This window comes from Mustela putorius, unplaced genomic scaffold (assembly GCF_011764305.1).
Source record: "Mustela putorius furo isolate JIRA1106 unplaced genomic scaffold, ASM1176430v1.1 tig00003859_pilon_pilon_pilon, whole genome shotgun sequence".
Classification (NCBI taxonomy): Eukaryota; Metazoa; Chordata; class Mammalia; order Carnivora; family Mustelidae; genus Mustela; species Mustela putorius.
Window position 1 is genome coordinate 33,470,271 of NW_025422011.1, and position 16,190 is coordinate 33,486,460.

General features: G+C 43.1%; 1 protein-coding gene across 4 annotated transcripts in view; it reads left to right on the plus strand.

The window, feature by feature from the left end:
- TRIM66 (tripartite motif containing 66) overlaps positions 1-16,190 on the plus strand; it is a 57,253-nt gene that overhangs the window by 912 nt on the left and 40,151 nt on the right. Inside the window, exons 1-3 of one of the 4 annotated variants that reach the window (XM_004751917.3) lie at positions 433-1,832; positions 2,322-2,508; positions 7,177-7,483. The exons of 1 other annotated variant lie outside the window; for it this stretch is intronic. In XM_004751917.3, coding sequence (XP_004751974.1) covers positions 2,464-2,508; positions 7,177-7,483 — 352 coding nt within the window. In that variant the 5' untranslated portion in view covers positions 433-1,832; positions 2,322-2,463. Of the gene's footprint in view, positions 1-432; positions 1,833-2,321; positions 2,509-7,176; positions 7,484-16,190 lie in introns of those variants that run through there. 2 more of the 4 variants (XM_004751918.3, XM_004751921.3) reach the window with 2 other exon arrangements.

Consider the following 16,190-nt stretch of genomic DNA (forward strand, 5'->3'; position numbering starts at 1 on the left):
GAGCCATTTCTCAGTCTCAACAGGTGTCCAAAATCCCATTCTTTCAATTACTCTATGTGTGTATCTTCCCTACCCCGTTCCTGTCAGGTAACATGTTTTAGCGAAATATCCTAAATTCTCCCTGACTGATACCTACCTAGCACCCTTACTCTTTCCTTTACAGTCAAGCTCCCCAAAAGAGTAGTCTGAATTCTGTCCATTTGTTGATTTCCCATTCATTGTTTACTCCGCAGCAATCTAGCCCTCAGGCACACCACTCTGACTCAAATCATCAATTAAAAAATACCAAATTGAGGGCGCCTGGGTGGTTCAGTGGGTTAAGCCTCTGCCTTCCGCTCAGGTCATGATCTCAGGGTCCTGGGATCGAGTCCCGCATTGGGCTCTCTGCTCAGCGGGGAGCCTGCTTCCTCCTCTCTCTCTCTCTGCCTGCCTCTCTGCCTACTTGTAATCTCTCTCTGTCAAATAAATAAATAAAATCTTAAAAACAACAACAACAAATTGGATGGACTCTTCCCATTCCTTTGACCACTCATTCTTTCTGTTGTACTTTACCTCTTTGACTCCTTTTAGAAACTTCTCTTCTTCATATTTCTCTGGCCATTTCTTAGTCTTTTCAGGTTCTTTTAACTTTATTAATCATTTAAGTGTTGCTATTTTTCAACCTCTGGTCCTTGCCTCTCTTAACTTTTCACAGTACACAGTCCTTGGGTGAGCTTATTTTGGGTGTCCTCAATTCACATCTCCATTGCTGAGCTCTACACTCCTGTATTTACTTAATCTCTGATTATTATTCCTTGAACATTCTAGAGACAAACCTGGTAAACATATTCAAAGACTTCAGTCTTCTCTGCTCACTGGTGCCTTCTTTATACTATATCTTGGTGAGTGGCACCCTTGTCCACCTAGATAGTGATGTCAGGGAGACCTGAAAATTGTTCCCAAGCCTTCATTTCCCCTAATACACTGTCACCATACCCTTTTGTTCTATATCTCAGATCTGCTTCCTCCTGTTAAGCCCCCAAGCCACTCCCTTCATTAAGACCCTCATCATGTCTCTTGAGTTCAGCAGCCTTCTGTGGCCATCTTGGCTGCATTCTAACCCTCCTCCAATCCATTTATCCTTCACATCTCTGCCAGGTTCATCTTCCCAAAACATGGCTTTCATCCTTTCACTTATTTGATCAAAAAAGTTGGATAGCTCCCTATTACAACAGAATACAGCCCACTTGCCTTTCCAAACTAACCTCAGCTTCTCTTACGGGAGGTTTTTCCTGCAGCCAGACTTGAAACATCTCTTCTGCCTTTTTGCCTGTGCTGGTGCCATTTCTCACGTCTGTAGTGCTCATCTTCTTCCTGATCAGATATCCTGAATCTTCCTCAGCCTTCAAGGCCCACCTTATATTCTGCTTCTTCCACAATGATAATAGCCAAGTACACCTTGCAGTTTACAAAATGTATTTGCCTGAGAGGTCAGCACTACCAGCACCCTTTTATGAATAAGAATGAGAGAACTGTGGCACTGAAGGTTGAACGACTTGCCAGAGGCTACAAAGCTGTCAAGAGACAGAGCCTGGGCCTACCTAGTCTTTAGTCTTCTCTTTCCAGATCTGTTTTTACCTCAGCGACCACTCCCTCTCTGACCTCACAGCATTATGGTCTTCATCAGTCCTTCAGTCCTTGATTACATACTGCCTGTGACCAGCAGAAAGAGTGGCCTTGAGAGTGGGGGGTGAGACCTAAGAAGAGATCACCCCCTATTTGAATCAGATCTGGCCATTAAGGGCACAAGAGACGAACTGAGCTATCCTTGGGAACATGGTCTATGAATGGAGGTAAGCTGGGCAGAGCTCTGGGAATGAAAGGTAACCATCAAGTGTCCTGTAAGGAGGACTAGAGCAAGGACCAAGACTGTCCAGGGGTAGTGGTAGGGTTCTGGGTCATGAGCACTACTTCTGGGTAGTTTTGCCAGCTTCCATGGGTATAGAGGAGCTATATTCTACCCCTCAGGCCATCCATCAGAATGGAAATTCTCCCTGAGTGGACCAGCACTCTGTTGGGTTCTGTGTTCACTTAATGCTCTTCTCATTGGTGGTTTCATCTCCAGGGTAGAGGGCATGCCCTGGGCAATCGTCTGGCTCTGGTTTCTAGAAGGCTCCCTTTCATTCCCAAGGAAATCCTATAGCTTTAACATAAGGCTTATGTGTGTTTTGTCAGTGCAGGTCAGTTTCCCTAGGTTGACTAGCTCTGAGAGAACAAATGAAGTTTGACACCGAGAAGCATTCAGACATTAGGCATTTGGTGACCTGTCCTTCTCCACTCAGGCACACGGAACATGACCCTGAGACTTGACCTCTGAGAGGCCTGCTTCTCTGTGACATCTCTTCTGAAGTAGAGCATGGCCTTGTGACATCTCAGGCATTTGGGCTCCCCCAGAGAGTCAGGGCCTCAGAAAATACCTGTGAAATGAGCAGAAGGGAGATGATGCCAGGCAGCAACCTGGCGAGACAGGTAAATGTACTGAACTTTTTGGTACCCCAGACCTTTCTCCAGGGTACCTTATGAACACACCCCCACCCTGAAGAGGGCCCTGTGATCCCTCTTTCTTCATCTACCCTCTGGGTTCCTGAGTTCTCAGCAGTCCTTCTGACAGCAACCACAAAATGGGTGGATCCAGTTTACTTGCACTCCGTCTTTAGGTTCAGACATTTGGAAATATGTTGCTTTCCTTTTTCAAGTAGAGGATTGTTCATTTAAGATGGGAAGAGCGAGGGTTTCTGTTCTTTTTAAGTGAGAATGCTGGAAAAACTGAGAAATCCAAATTTATTTCAGAAAGGATTTTTAAGAACTGCATATAATAGAAAAGTCAGTGAAACATTAAAGAAAATGTTAAAAAAAAAACATCTTGAATCACAATACCTTACAATGCTCTTTTTATGTCTGAATATTACCTTTCATGGAAAAATAGCTACCTACAAAGCTGATGATTGTAGCACACAAATCCTTTTGTATTCTGCTTTTCATTTGATATCATGACATTTTTTCTGAATCACTACCTGGTCTTCATGATTATTATTATTAATAGCTTAAGACTAATTTATCTTCAGCATATACTATAATTTACCAAGCCATTTTCTCCTGTTTTTGTTGTTGTTGTTGTTGTTATTCTTATCATGTCCTCTGCTATCAGTGATGCGGTGAACATTTGTGTGTATGTGGTTTTTTTATTCTATTGAATAACTTGTTTAGGGTAAATTCCCAGGAGTGAGATGGCTGTATTATAGGGTATGAATATTTTTATAATTCATTTTATGCTGTTTCCCCCCCCCAAATGGATTGTAGTAATTTATGCACCAGTAGCATGTATAGTTACCACTTTCAACTACCAGATTCAGGTGGTTTTGTTGCTGTTGTTTGTTTTGTTTTTGTTGTGGTTGTTTTTGCCTCTATAAGTAGTTGTTGATATATGGCAATATGGCATTTGGAGGAAAATCCACAGGACCACAGAGTTGTCTTCAGCACAAAGTAAAAATAATCTAATTTCTGAGAGTCTTTCTGTGCTGTGTTGAATAGATTTTTAAAAAATATCATGTTACGGGGCACCTGGGTGGCTCAGTGGTTTAAAGCCTCTGCTTTCAGCTCAGGTCATGATCCCAGGGTCCTGGAATCGAGCCCCACATTGGGCTCTTTGCTCAGCAGGGAGCCTGCTTCCCCTCCCCTCTCTCTGCCTGCCTCTCTGCCTACTTGTGATCTCTGCCTGTCAAATAAATAAATAAAACCTTAAAAAAACATATCATGGTAATACATGGAAAATGCATTCCTAGAGTTTTGTTGGAAGCTAGGATGGAAAACCTTGCTGCCATTAAACTCAGAATAACAAAATGTGAAGAGAGGAATTTGTGTACATTAGAGGGCAGTTTATCCAATAGCACAATAAAGAAGGGCTTAAATACTGGGGTTTTCGTTTAATTTCAAATGATAAAATTAGCAGAAGGAACACAGAAGTTTGGGGTCCTTTCCCAGCTAGCCAAATGATATTGAACAAACAGCATATTCTCTTTGGATCTTATTTTTCTTGTTGAAAAATGCTGAGATTCATTCTTTCATTTTAGAAATATTTATTGAGTGCATGCTATGTTCAGACACTATATATGCCTGTCAGGTAGTGAGGAGCAGGGACAAGGGTGAACAAGAAAGACTAAGTCATGTCCTAGGACTGTGTCCGAAGAGACAGTAAACAAGTACACAGGTAATAATGTCGCATTCAACACCGTCTAGCTCAAGTGGATGTTTTCTCATTACCTAGTGTGTCTCTCTCCCCATTTTTGCCTGAAGTACTTGTTTTTGATGATTAATTTTGTTCTCTCCTACCCATGCAAACAGTCTTTGGAAATTCTTACTCCCAGTGTGACATGGAATGACTTGCTCTGCCATTCCTTGGCCAGGTTGTAGAAACCCTCAGATCAGGCTGTAAGGTGTTAAAAGGAGGGATTTGTAGCAAGGTAATGTTATATGAGAGGTTTTCTGTCCTTCCAGACTTTCACATAATGTTCATTTAGTCCATGTTTGTCTGGGACTTAAAGCAGAGGTCACAGGCTAATGACTGGTATGTTTTGTTTGACTCATGCTGTTTTCTCATGTTTTTGAAATGTAATTAGTTGCCAGTGTTTGTGAGTTTAAGTAAAAATGTGGATTTCTGACATTTTGGAAAACTAAAGTTTGACAACACTGGACCCACATTCTTTTAGGTGGAACTATTTGTATGGCTAGCCCCTGTGAGCATTTGAATTTGCTACCCCTGCCTTCCTCTATCCTCTATCCTCTTCCGCAGGTCAGAGGAGATAGGAAGGAGAGGGAAGAGCTAAGGTGTAGTGAAAAGCAGCCAGAGGAAGGGGGTAGAAGTTCAGTCCTTTGGAACCCCCCAATCCTCAAATCAGAGACTCCATTTCTTGGCCATGCCTTTAATTTAAACCTTATCCTCATAGAGTTACTTCAGTTGGTTTTCTAAGACAGAAATGAAATATTTATTTGTATACTCATCCCGAGTAGTACCCACTGGTGTTGGAAAGCCATGCCACCACATTGAATCCCCAGAGTAATTATTTAAAGCCTAATGCTGCAGTTCTGAAGGTGCTGTCTATAGACCGATGACAGGTGGTGGGGGCATGGGGGTGGTCCCTGAGACTTCCATTAGTGTCCATGGGGTCACAGGTATCCGCAAGTGTCCATAGCATCAAAAACATTTTCATAATAATATTAAGATGTTATCTGCCCTTTTCGCTGGGTTGGCATTCACTCTGGTGCCAAAGGAAAAACCAAAGATGGTGTGTAAAAAGCCAAAGATGCTGGTACAAGTTATGCTGTTCTTCACTGCCAGGCATTTGCAGGAAAAGAGAGAGAAAGGAAAGAGAAGGGAGTCTCACTTAGGAGTGTCCATGACGAAGCAGTAAATAGTTTACTACGTTTCAGTCCTTGAATACATGTTTTTAATATTCCGTGTGAAGAAACTGGAAGAATGCATAAAGCACTTCTACTTATCAAAGAGAGGAACTGCACATGTGCTGTAGTGTGAGTTGCAAGCTGAACTAGCCTGTTTTTTGTTTTTGTTTTTGTATGACACCAGTTTTACTTGAAAGAACAACTGACAGACTGTGGTTATTCAACCTTGGGAATCTGGCAGGTATTTTCTCAAAAATGAAGTGAGCCTGTCATTTCAAGGAAAAAACCCGACAGTATTTGTTGCCAATGATAAAATTAGAGTTCCCAGCAAAAATTAGAATTCTGGTAAAGGTATTCTGAGTCTGACATCTTTATTTGAGTCTGACATCTTCCTTGTAAAGAATTTTTCAGTAAGATTTGAGGCAATGTCAAAGAGTGTGATGTTTTGTTATTGTCTAATGAAACGTCAGTACTCAGAGCATCTGCATAAGTCATTTAACCAGTATTTTCCAAATGGCAAATGCTTGGTGTTATAAAATGATGCCTGAGTAAAAGAACAGTTCACAGTGCAAGATAGTACAGTGGATTTTAATGTAACAGGGTAAGAAATGTTCACTGATGTAGTTTCAGACTCCACATGGCAACCAGCCTCTAAGAAACTACTACTTGTAGAATCAAAGAATGTGCACAGTTACCTGACAAGGCTATTAAACATAGCCATATTTTTTTCTAACTGTGCAGCCCCATGAGGCTGGATTTTCCTCATACACTATAAACAAAACAACACAGAGTGGATTGACTGAAGAAGGAGGTATAGGATTCCATTTGTCTCCTATTAAGACAGATATTAATGAGGTTTGCAAAAAGGAAAAATGATGTCACTCTTCTTACTAAATTTATTGTTTTGAAAATAGTTAATTTTTTCCCAAAAAAGTACGTTATTCAGGTTGACATGTAATAGGTTTATTGTTTTTGCATGAATTAATAGTTTTACTTTTCTCAGTTTTCATTTATAATATGGTAAATAGTAATAGATAGAACCCAAATAAATAAAATCTCTCTGGGGTCCTGAATAATTAAAAAACATAAAGGGGTTTGAGACCAAAGAGTTTGGTATTCTCAAAGCCTAATGAAATGAACTCAGCCACACTTAAACCTTCTAAGACAGACTGCCCTTACCTCCATGGGGCTACTGTGCTGCCCTGTGCTAAATAAGTGTGAAGTCTGATTTTGAATTTGAACTTTACTATTTACCACCTGTCTTTGTACAATTACCCAGCCTCTCTGAACCTCAGCTTCCCCAGCCTGTCCCTCATGGCTTTATTTAATTTGTGAAAGTATCATAATGCCTATTTCCAAGAATACTTGTGAGGACTGATGAAGCATAGGAAGCACAGGAAGCCCCTGGCATATACTTGGCTTTTAATGCATTTCCTTCTCTTTTCCAAAATGAAATTTCAGCTCAAGCCTGTCCACTAATAAAGAGAAGCACAGGTAGATACTGGACACTTTTGAAAGTAAACAAACCCTGTAAGAAGCACACAATCTAGCAGACCTCTGCCACTTTGCTTCCTACAGCGGAGATGCTGGACTCTCTCTTTGAGCTCAGGTGAGGGTGTGAGGCTGAAGCCTGAAGGCTACAAGGCACGAGCCTCCAGCTCTCTGAGTCCTCCCTGGCCTGTTCAGGAACATCCCCCACCCAAAAGAAATGAGTCACTCTGCTTTGTGCTTCACTTACAGGGAGTGGAGCTTGCTCGCTCTACACACTGCTTCACACATGAGGATATCACTGGAAGAGCCCCGGTCCCCAGCATGAGCATGGGCACCAATATGGGCATGAGGTTTATGTGGCTGCCGCTAGTTGACCAGAAACACAGGAGTGGTCAGATGGAGGCCCTGGTACAGACCTGCTCAGTGTGCCGACAGGACCTGCACGATATGGGGGCCCGGTTTCTACCCTGCCAGCATTTGCTCTGTAAAGGCTGCTTCCAGGGTTTGATCCAGGAACTGAGGCAGGTGGCCAAGGTTCTCGGGTCTGTCCCAGATGGTAAGTACAAAAGTAAAGCGCCACTGGTTCCCCTCCTTCCACATAACTGGTCTCTTTCTGTTTCATAGGAACTGAATTTCAGGAGTAGAAAGAATCAGAATTTAAATGCCCAAGGGATACTCGTTGCCAAACACAATTCTTTGGGGAATCTGTGAGACAAAGGAATCCTCTTGATGCCTACTATATCTATTTTGTAAGCTGGGACTTTGCATGTTTGGGATTTCCTTGAGTTGGTGGCAAACTGAGAAACCTGGGAAGGTGTTGATTCAAGGTTTGGCTCACTCCCCAGATGGAGAGGACGCTGTCCTGATTCACCAAACTTCCGTGGCAGAGGGAGAGCTGCTGCCCCCCTAGGATTGGTTGGGAACTAACTTTGAACAGACTCTCTTGGACTAGTGAACCATTCACCATTTAAGTCACCACCAGGCGGGAGGAGCTTGTGTCTTGCACCTGAATATCAGGTTTCCTAGGGAACAATCTCGTTGAGGACTGTGAGTCCTTGGAGATGTGAACTAGGACTCTTCAGCTCAGCATTCGAGTACAGGCCTGTAACAGAGATGTAGTCTCTGTTGGAGGAACTTGGAGGATGAGAAAGTCTAACAAGTTGTGAATGTTTAGAAACATCATCTCTGTTTTGTTGTCTGTAGTATTATTAAAGTGATTTGTAGCCAAAGGCTAGGCATACAAATTTGAGGTATTACAACAGCACAGTTGTCTTTAGCTATGAATTTGGGGCCTTCTGAACTCTTGGGCAAACTGTATGACCTCCCTGGGCTCTTTTGTGAGTTTGGAGCCCAGGAAAGATGATCTAGTTTGATTTTTAAAATTAAAATCTGATTTTTAAACTTAAATTTAGTCCTTCCTTAAACTTTTAATTTTAACTTACACGTCTTACTCTATTTATAAATGTAGCAAATTTTAACAATCACTTTAAAATTTTTAAATCACTTTTATTGGGGAGCCTGGGTGGCTCAGTGGGTTAAGCCTCCACTTTCGGCTCCAGTCATGATCTCAGAGTCCTGGGATCAAGCCCCGCATCAGGCTCTCTGCTTGGCATGGTGCCTGCTTCTCCCGTTCTTTGCCTACTTGTGCCTGCCTCTCTGCCTACTTGTGATCTCTGTCTGTCATATAAATAAATAAAATCTTTTTTAAAAAATCACTTTTAAGGGGGGTGGGGTTATGGACATTGGGGAGGGTATGTGCTTTGGTGAGTGCTGTGAAGTGTGTAAACCTGGCGATTCACAGACCTGTACCCCTGCGGATAAAAATATATGTTTATAAAAAATAAAAAATTTTAAAAAATCACTTTTATTTATAAACCTAGCTAATATTTGCTTTTATAAATTAAATGTTTTTTATTTTCTTTTTTAAATATTTCAGTTGTCTAGCAAATAATTGTTGGAATTTACACTTGGAAATCTTATAAGTTAAATTTATAAGCATGGTGAATCTTAAATATGTCTTAAAATGCTCCAGCATTGTTGGGTGAATATCCAGAATATATAAAGACCTTCTCCAACTAAACAATAAAAAGCAATCTAACTTAAAAATGGGAAAAGGATTTGAATGGACATTTCTCCAAATAAGATATACAAATGGCCCATAAGCACACAAAAAGATGCTCAACATCACTAATCTTTAGGGAGATACAAATCAAAACCACAAGATGCCACCTCACGTCCATTAGGATGGCTACTATTAAGAAAAAAGAACAGAAAATAACAAGTGTTGTGAGGACATGGAGAAATTGGAATCCTGTACACTATTGGTGGGAGTATAAAATGGTACATCTTCTGTAGAAAACACTATGGCCATTCCTCCAAAAAATTAAAAAATGAAATTACCAAAAGCAGGGACTCAAGGAGATATTTGTATACCTGTGTTCATAGCTGCATTAATCTCATGGCCAAAGGTGGAAGCAATCCAAGTGTTCATCAACAGACGAATGGCTGAACAAAATGCGGTATATACATACAGTGGAATATTATTTAGCCTTAATAAGGAAGAAAATTCTGACACATGCTGCAACAGGAATGGCCATTGAGAACACTATGCTAAAATAAGCCAGTTACAAAAAGACAAATAGAGGGTGCCTGGGTGGCTCAGTAGGTTAAAGCCTCTGCCTTCGGCTCAGCTCATGATTCCAGGGTCCTGGGATCGAGCCCCACATCGGGCTCTCTGCTTGCCAAGAAGCCGGCTTCCCCATCTCTCTCTCTCTGCCTGCCTCTCTGCCTACTTGTGATCTCTGTCAAATAAATAAATCTTAAACAACAACAACAAAAAGACAAATAGTCTATGATTCTATTTGCATGATGTACCTTGAGTAGTGAAGTCACAGATATAGAAGATAGCTTGGTTGTTGCCAGGGGCTGGGGAACAAGGCAGGGAACAGAGAGTTGTTGTATAATGGTATAGAGTTTAAGTTTTGCCTACATTTTAACTGGGATTTTGTTGTTGTTGTTGTTGAGTTGTAGGAATTTTTTTAAACATTTTATGGGTACTAGGTCCTTATCAGATATATGATTTGTAAATATTTTCTGTTATTTCAGGTTGTCTTTTTGTTCTGTTAATAGTGTTCTTTGATGCACAAAAGTTTTTAATTTTGCTAAGTACAATTTATCTATTTTTGCTTTCATTGATGTCCTAACCATGAAATTCTTGCCAAATCCATTGTGATGAAGCTTTTCCCCTGTGTTTTCTAAGGGCTTTCTAGTTTAACTCTTATGCTTAAGTCTTTGATCTCATTTAGGATTTTTAAAATGAACTAATGATGCATGTTTCAAGTCTTTGTATGACCCTGAAGTCAGAAAACTAAATCATGCTAATGACAATTATTTGAATTATACTGTTCATTCACCAAGTTATTCTGAGTATAATGGAGAATAAAAACATTAGCTTTGGTGTCAATATGTGTGGGCATGAGTGTGAGGTCTAATCTGCCTGCCACTTACTAGTTGTGCAGCTTGGGCAAGTTTTCTCACCTAGAATGTGAGGATGGTGATAGTAGTATTTATCGTACAGGATTTTTAGGAAGATTAGATGATCATGTACATGTAGAACATTCTGTACTGCTCATAGGAGATAGTAAGAAGCTTAGAAACTTAACAAAATACTATTATTTAGAACTTTTGCAACTGAAGTAGAAAAAAAATTGGTCAGATGTGAATATGTTTGATTCGGAACAAATACATTTCTTAAATATGTGGCATCTTATATTCTTATATCTTATATACTCTTATATCTTATTTATATTCTTTAGTCTGTCCTGTGACCTGGCCAGGCCATTGTTACCTTCCATATTTGCATTTATGGGTGAAGAGTAGAATCAGCTTCTCTGACTTCTTGGGAGATTTTAGGACTCTATGCTGTGTGGGTGTTTGTTGGTTTATCTGCCTGTGTATGTCTGTCTTCTTTGCGGGTATTTGACTTCTATGTACTGGGCTCTTTGGCATTAGGGTATAGAGATGAAAAGACAGGGCCCTTGCCTTCAAGGAACTCCTGTTCTGTTGAAGGGCAGAGAACTAGACATATAATAATATGGTGTGGTATGGATGTGAAGAGAAGATTGTAAAGTTCAGGCAAAGAGGGGTGCCTGGGTGGCTTAGTCGGTTAAGCGTCTGCCTTCGGCTCAGGTCATGATCTCAGGGTCCTGGGATTGAGCCCCGCATTGGGCTCCCTGTTCAGTGGAGAGCCTGCTTCTCCCTCTCCCACTGCCTGCCACTCCCCCTGCTTGTGCCTGCTCTCTTTCTGTGTCTACTAAATAAATAAAATTTTACAAAAAAAAAAAAAAGTTCAGGCAAGGAAGCAAACCTCCGGGAGGTTCTCCATGGACCAGACTGGTATATATCAGTTGCTCACTGAATGTTTTTGGAAGAACTGAAAGAATGGTACCCAAATGAGCTGTCTCATGAAAATGAGAGGAGAGCTGTCATCTATCTCTAGTTAGTCTAGTGAGAAGCCCAATACCCGAATTTGATTTCTGGTCCTTAATTTGAGATAACCTGCTTGGGATCTGGTTCTTTGGAAAGAGCATTTAGCACTGCCACTTTATCCAGCAGAGCAGGGGCCCAGACTTGCTAAAACACTTGTCCTACTTCTGCCAGTTTGGGGTTTTCAAAAGTAAAACATGGGAAACAGCTAGAGAGGAGATGGGTAGAAGCTAAAGTATAAATAGGCCCATCAGTGCCTCCAGCCAGGTGGGCCAACAGTGCATGGGGTAAGTCCACTTCCATAAATCCAAGTCAGCTGGTTGCTGGGAGAGCTGAGCATTGCTGTGTGCATGGGCCCAGGGGCCGTCCAGCTGATTTTCAACTCTGATCCCTGGGGGAGCCTCCCTGGGGCCTGCACGTCTGCACTAGGGGAGGCATCTGATTTAACTGCACTGGGCCTTTCATCTCTACCTCTCCACAGCCCAATACAGAACCTGACACAGGATGAGGGCTTCAGTGAATATTTCTTGAACAAATGATTGAATCAGTGAATCCGCAGAGATCTCCTGTGGCTCTTACATGGAAGGCACACTGTCCCACTTGTGACATTGCCCTTTCTGTTTCTCAGGTTGCCAGGGGCAAACATGTTTATCAAGCACCTGCTGGTTGGCAGACACTATACTGGGTGCTTGTGCCTATATCATCTTTTTAAAACCGTGCAACGACCCTGTAATTAGGTGTTATTCCCATTATATGAAAACCCTGGGTATCATGAATATGTGGGGTCTCAAGTTTAAAACAACTTGTTGTAATTGCTACTTCAGATCAAACCTCTTTTAGGAGCTTGTGATCAGCCCTGTAAGCACTCAGCTTAGGGGAAGATTTCACGTGGAATCCCTGAACGGATGGGGAGATTCCATGGAGAATCTTTGCGGAAAGAACCAGCACTTCAGCCTGAGTCCTCAGGTGCACATCTTTAGTGTGGCCATGGCCTTGCGGAGGTTTTCCCCAGCAGCTCTGTCACACTAGGAAATGTGTCTGTGTTAGGGCTCTGCTAAGGCAACCAGAGGGGCAAGGTCTTTAAAAGCTAGTGATGGGGACAAGAGCGAAGGCAGCAATGTTCTGAGCACACAGTGGCTTAGCTGTGCAGTGGGATGACTGGAGCTGCAGACTCTGTACAGAATGCCTGAGAATGGGAGATGGGTGTACCTAGCCCACTAGAGTCAATATACGTGGGACTCTGCTTCTCAGCCTAACTGAACATGGTCCCAGGTCAGACTCTATGGAGAAGTCAGCCACAGAGTGGCAAAGTGATACTTAAAATAATGTAGCAAGCTCTGAAGGGAGTTGGCTGCCTGAAACTGACATTTACCATGCACTGCATTTGTCTTCAAAATTCTCAGGACCCCTATAACTCTATAGGAGTTAGCTCTATAACTCTAGTTGTTGTTTTAAGGGAGAAGGGCAATTAATTGGCTATTTCCTACCCCATGTAAGAAGGAACATTGTATTTCCTTTTCAAATCTACTAAAGATAAATCCTAGCGGAGAGACCTTGATTCTGATATCACAGTTTTAGCATCTACTTGTTTAGTATCTTACATTTTGATGTGGGTGATGTGGGAGATGTGGGCAGAGCCCTGGTCTGGACGTCATGGCCCTTGGAGCTCAGTCTGGACTCTGGCACTAATTGACTGGGCAATCCCAGGTCTTCTCTGGCTTTCAGGGCTGGACTTGAAGAGCTCCGAGAACACCAAATAACCATCATGGCCTCATGCTTCCTGAAGCTAATTTGGGTAACAACATGTCTCTTGTAAGCCACAGATGCTGAAAGGGGGGGCAATGTCTGTCCCTCAGTGGGCAAGCCTTGGGACTTTGGGAAGATCTGAAGAGAGGGAACTGATGCAAGATGCTACAACCTCAGAGTCAGAGAAAGAAATGATGATCTTAATGAGAGCTCAGCTGGAGGGGCTCTAATGGCCTCGGGTGAGGGTGGGAGGCAGGGGGATGAGAGCTCAGCTATAGGAGCCTGGAAGGCCAGGTGACTGCTATTTGCTCAGTCCAGGTACTAATGTTGTGTCCAACCATTGTGGGGTCTGTTGTGGGCAGTGACCCAAGTCTCCTAGGTGGAGGACAGGCAGCTGAGCTGGAGTGAGCTGGGTGTGCAGCAGGTGCAGGAGCTGGAGCTCCCAAGCCCTATCAGCACGATGGCTTTTTAGTTCATGAACAGTTTCCTCACCCTAATTGGCTCTCTAGGGCCCCAGGAGTAGCACTGGCACCTCAGAACGGTACCTGTTACTGGGAGAGCAATCCCCCTGGTACTGGGAAGGTAGCAGGCTGTGTTCTGGGGGATATGCTGGCTGCTACCAGCACTGCTCAGAAGGATATAGCCTGAGTAGGTTGCTGAGGGTTCCCTCAGTTCAAGGTAGCTGTGATTGATGGACAGGGTCTTGGAGGGGCCCCTTGTCTACTGGAACTCTCTGATTCAAGGGGGACCAGTCATGGTTGACTGCTGTGAAAGCTAGAGAGCAGGAAAGACCCTTGGAGCTTATCTCTAATCCCTTACCACATAAAGGGAGCATCAGGAGTCCAGAAAGCCTTAGAATCCTGCTGAATGCCATAGTTGTTACAGAACCTGAAAAAATAAATTCATCTCCTTTGCCTGCCGATCCAGGGCTTGCCTGGACCTGATGGCCAGTAGGCACTGCAGACCTAGAGTAGGCTGCTGCTCTTGGATCTCCCACTATCAACTCTGTCCAGACCAGCTGGAAAGTGGGGACAGGGGCTTTGCTGGAGTATGTCAGTGCAGTCCTTGGATTGACTCTTGAGATTTGAAGGGAAAGAAATAGAGGTGCCAGTCTATCAGATGAGATGAGTGAGCCTAGATCCATCCAACCTGTACCTTCTGCATTCTGCTATGAGCTATTTCTTGGCCCTGAAAGCTTGTTTCACAGCTGGATTGTCCTACGAACATGAGCTCTGAACGCTGTGGACCATCATCTCCTGCCTCAGCCCATCATCTAATCTCATGCCCATGTTCTGACTCTGGCTTAGATGGGCCACATGGCCCTGCCGCACACTCTTTGGATCCCCTTGGCTGAGCTCACTTTACTTCTTGCCTCTGTGTGTTATTCTCCCAAATCCTCTGGCTTCAACCCTGATCACTCTCCTCTGTTGTGAGCCCGCCGCTCTAGCTACCTGAAAGGCTCTTGATTGCTTATGTTTCAGAGCAGACACTTAGCTTGGCAAGGCTCTTCCCAGTCTGATTCCAGGGTAACTTTAGAGCCTCATTTCTGTCACTCTTCTCCATGAACCAGCTTTACCAGTCTTTCCCCCAGAGGCCTCACATTTTGACATCCGCAGTCCTCTGTTTATGATGTTTCCTCCTCCTGGAATATCTTCTTCTTGTTCCTAGCATCCTACCCCAAATGGAAGTTTGTTCCTAGTGTCCTACCCCAAATGGAAGTGTGACCCAGATATCAGAACTCAAGCACACAGGGATGGAGGTAGAATTGGAAACAAGCAGGATCCCCATTACGAGGATTGAACCCCAAAGGGTGAGGCTAGAACAATTGAAGGGACCAGCAAACTTTGTAAAGGGCTAGGTAGTAAATATTTTTGGCTTTCTGGGTCCTACAGGCTCTGTTATCACTTCTCAGCACCGCCACTGCAGAGCAGATAATTTGGGAATTGATGGACCTGACTATGTTCCAGTAAAACTTTATTTACAAAAAGGGCAAGCTGTGGTTTTCTGACCCCTGGTTTAGGCTCTGCCTTGGGAAATTGGATGGATTTGAATCCATGAGTGGAATCAAGTAGGAATATCTGTGTAGGAGCCAGGCAGGGCCAGACTCTGGATGGGAACTGAAGGTAGTGAATAGTTTTAAGATGAGGCATATGGAGGGATGACAGGAGGAAAAAGAGAGAGTTAATTTTGGCTGCAATCTAGGATTGTTTGAAGGAGGGAAGTGGGAACTCCGGAAGGGAAATTTGGGGACTCATTGTGAAGGGTCATGACCAATTTAAGCTATTCTGTAATGGAATACAATCAAATCTGTATTTTTGGAAAGTTATTCTCGCTTAGGGAGAAGAATGATTGGAGGAGACGACTGGATGCAGAAAGCCCTTCTGGGCGGTCACTGCAGTTGTTTTTGCCATTGCTTCTAGCTTACTGGTCTTTGAGCCAGTGCTGTGTCTGAATGCCCAAGAAGCACTTGGGTAACTTGCCAAAAATATAGATTTTTGGTCCCGTACCCATACCCAAGAGATTTGGATTTGGTAGATTCAGGATTTCTAACAGTCCCTCCAGATTTGTGAATTACGGGTCTGGCAAAGCAGGATGAAGCCTGACCTGAAGAGGCTATGGACGCCAGAGAAAGTAGAGCACACATTAGATGGGGTCTGGCAACAGCACTCTCCCTCCCTCTTACCTCTTGTCCTGACAGCCCCTCCACTTAACTCCTTTTTCTTCACATACCACTCCCTGCCACATCCTATTTTGGTCATGCCCTATTGGTTTTCTTTGAAACAACTCTTCTGTCCCTGTCTTTCCATTGCTACCCTTGTTCGGGATCCCACTACCACTAAACTGGACAAAACTTCTCCCTGACCCCCCAGTCCCCAGTTCATCAAGGAAATCATAAAGCCCAGCTCTGTCCCTCTCCAGAGCCTTTGCTTTTAGGATAAAGTTCAAGCTCCTTAGCTTAGCATTCGGGGCCCTTCAGGAACTTACTCTCCTGCCAGTCTTTCCAGGCATATTCCCTACCATTCCCACCCATG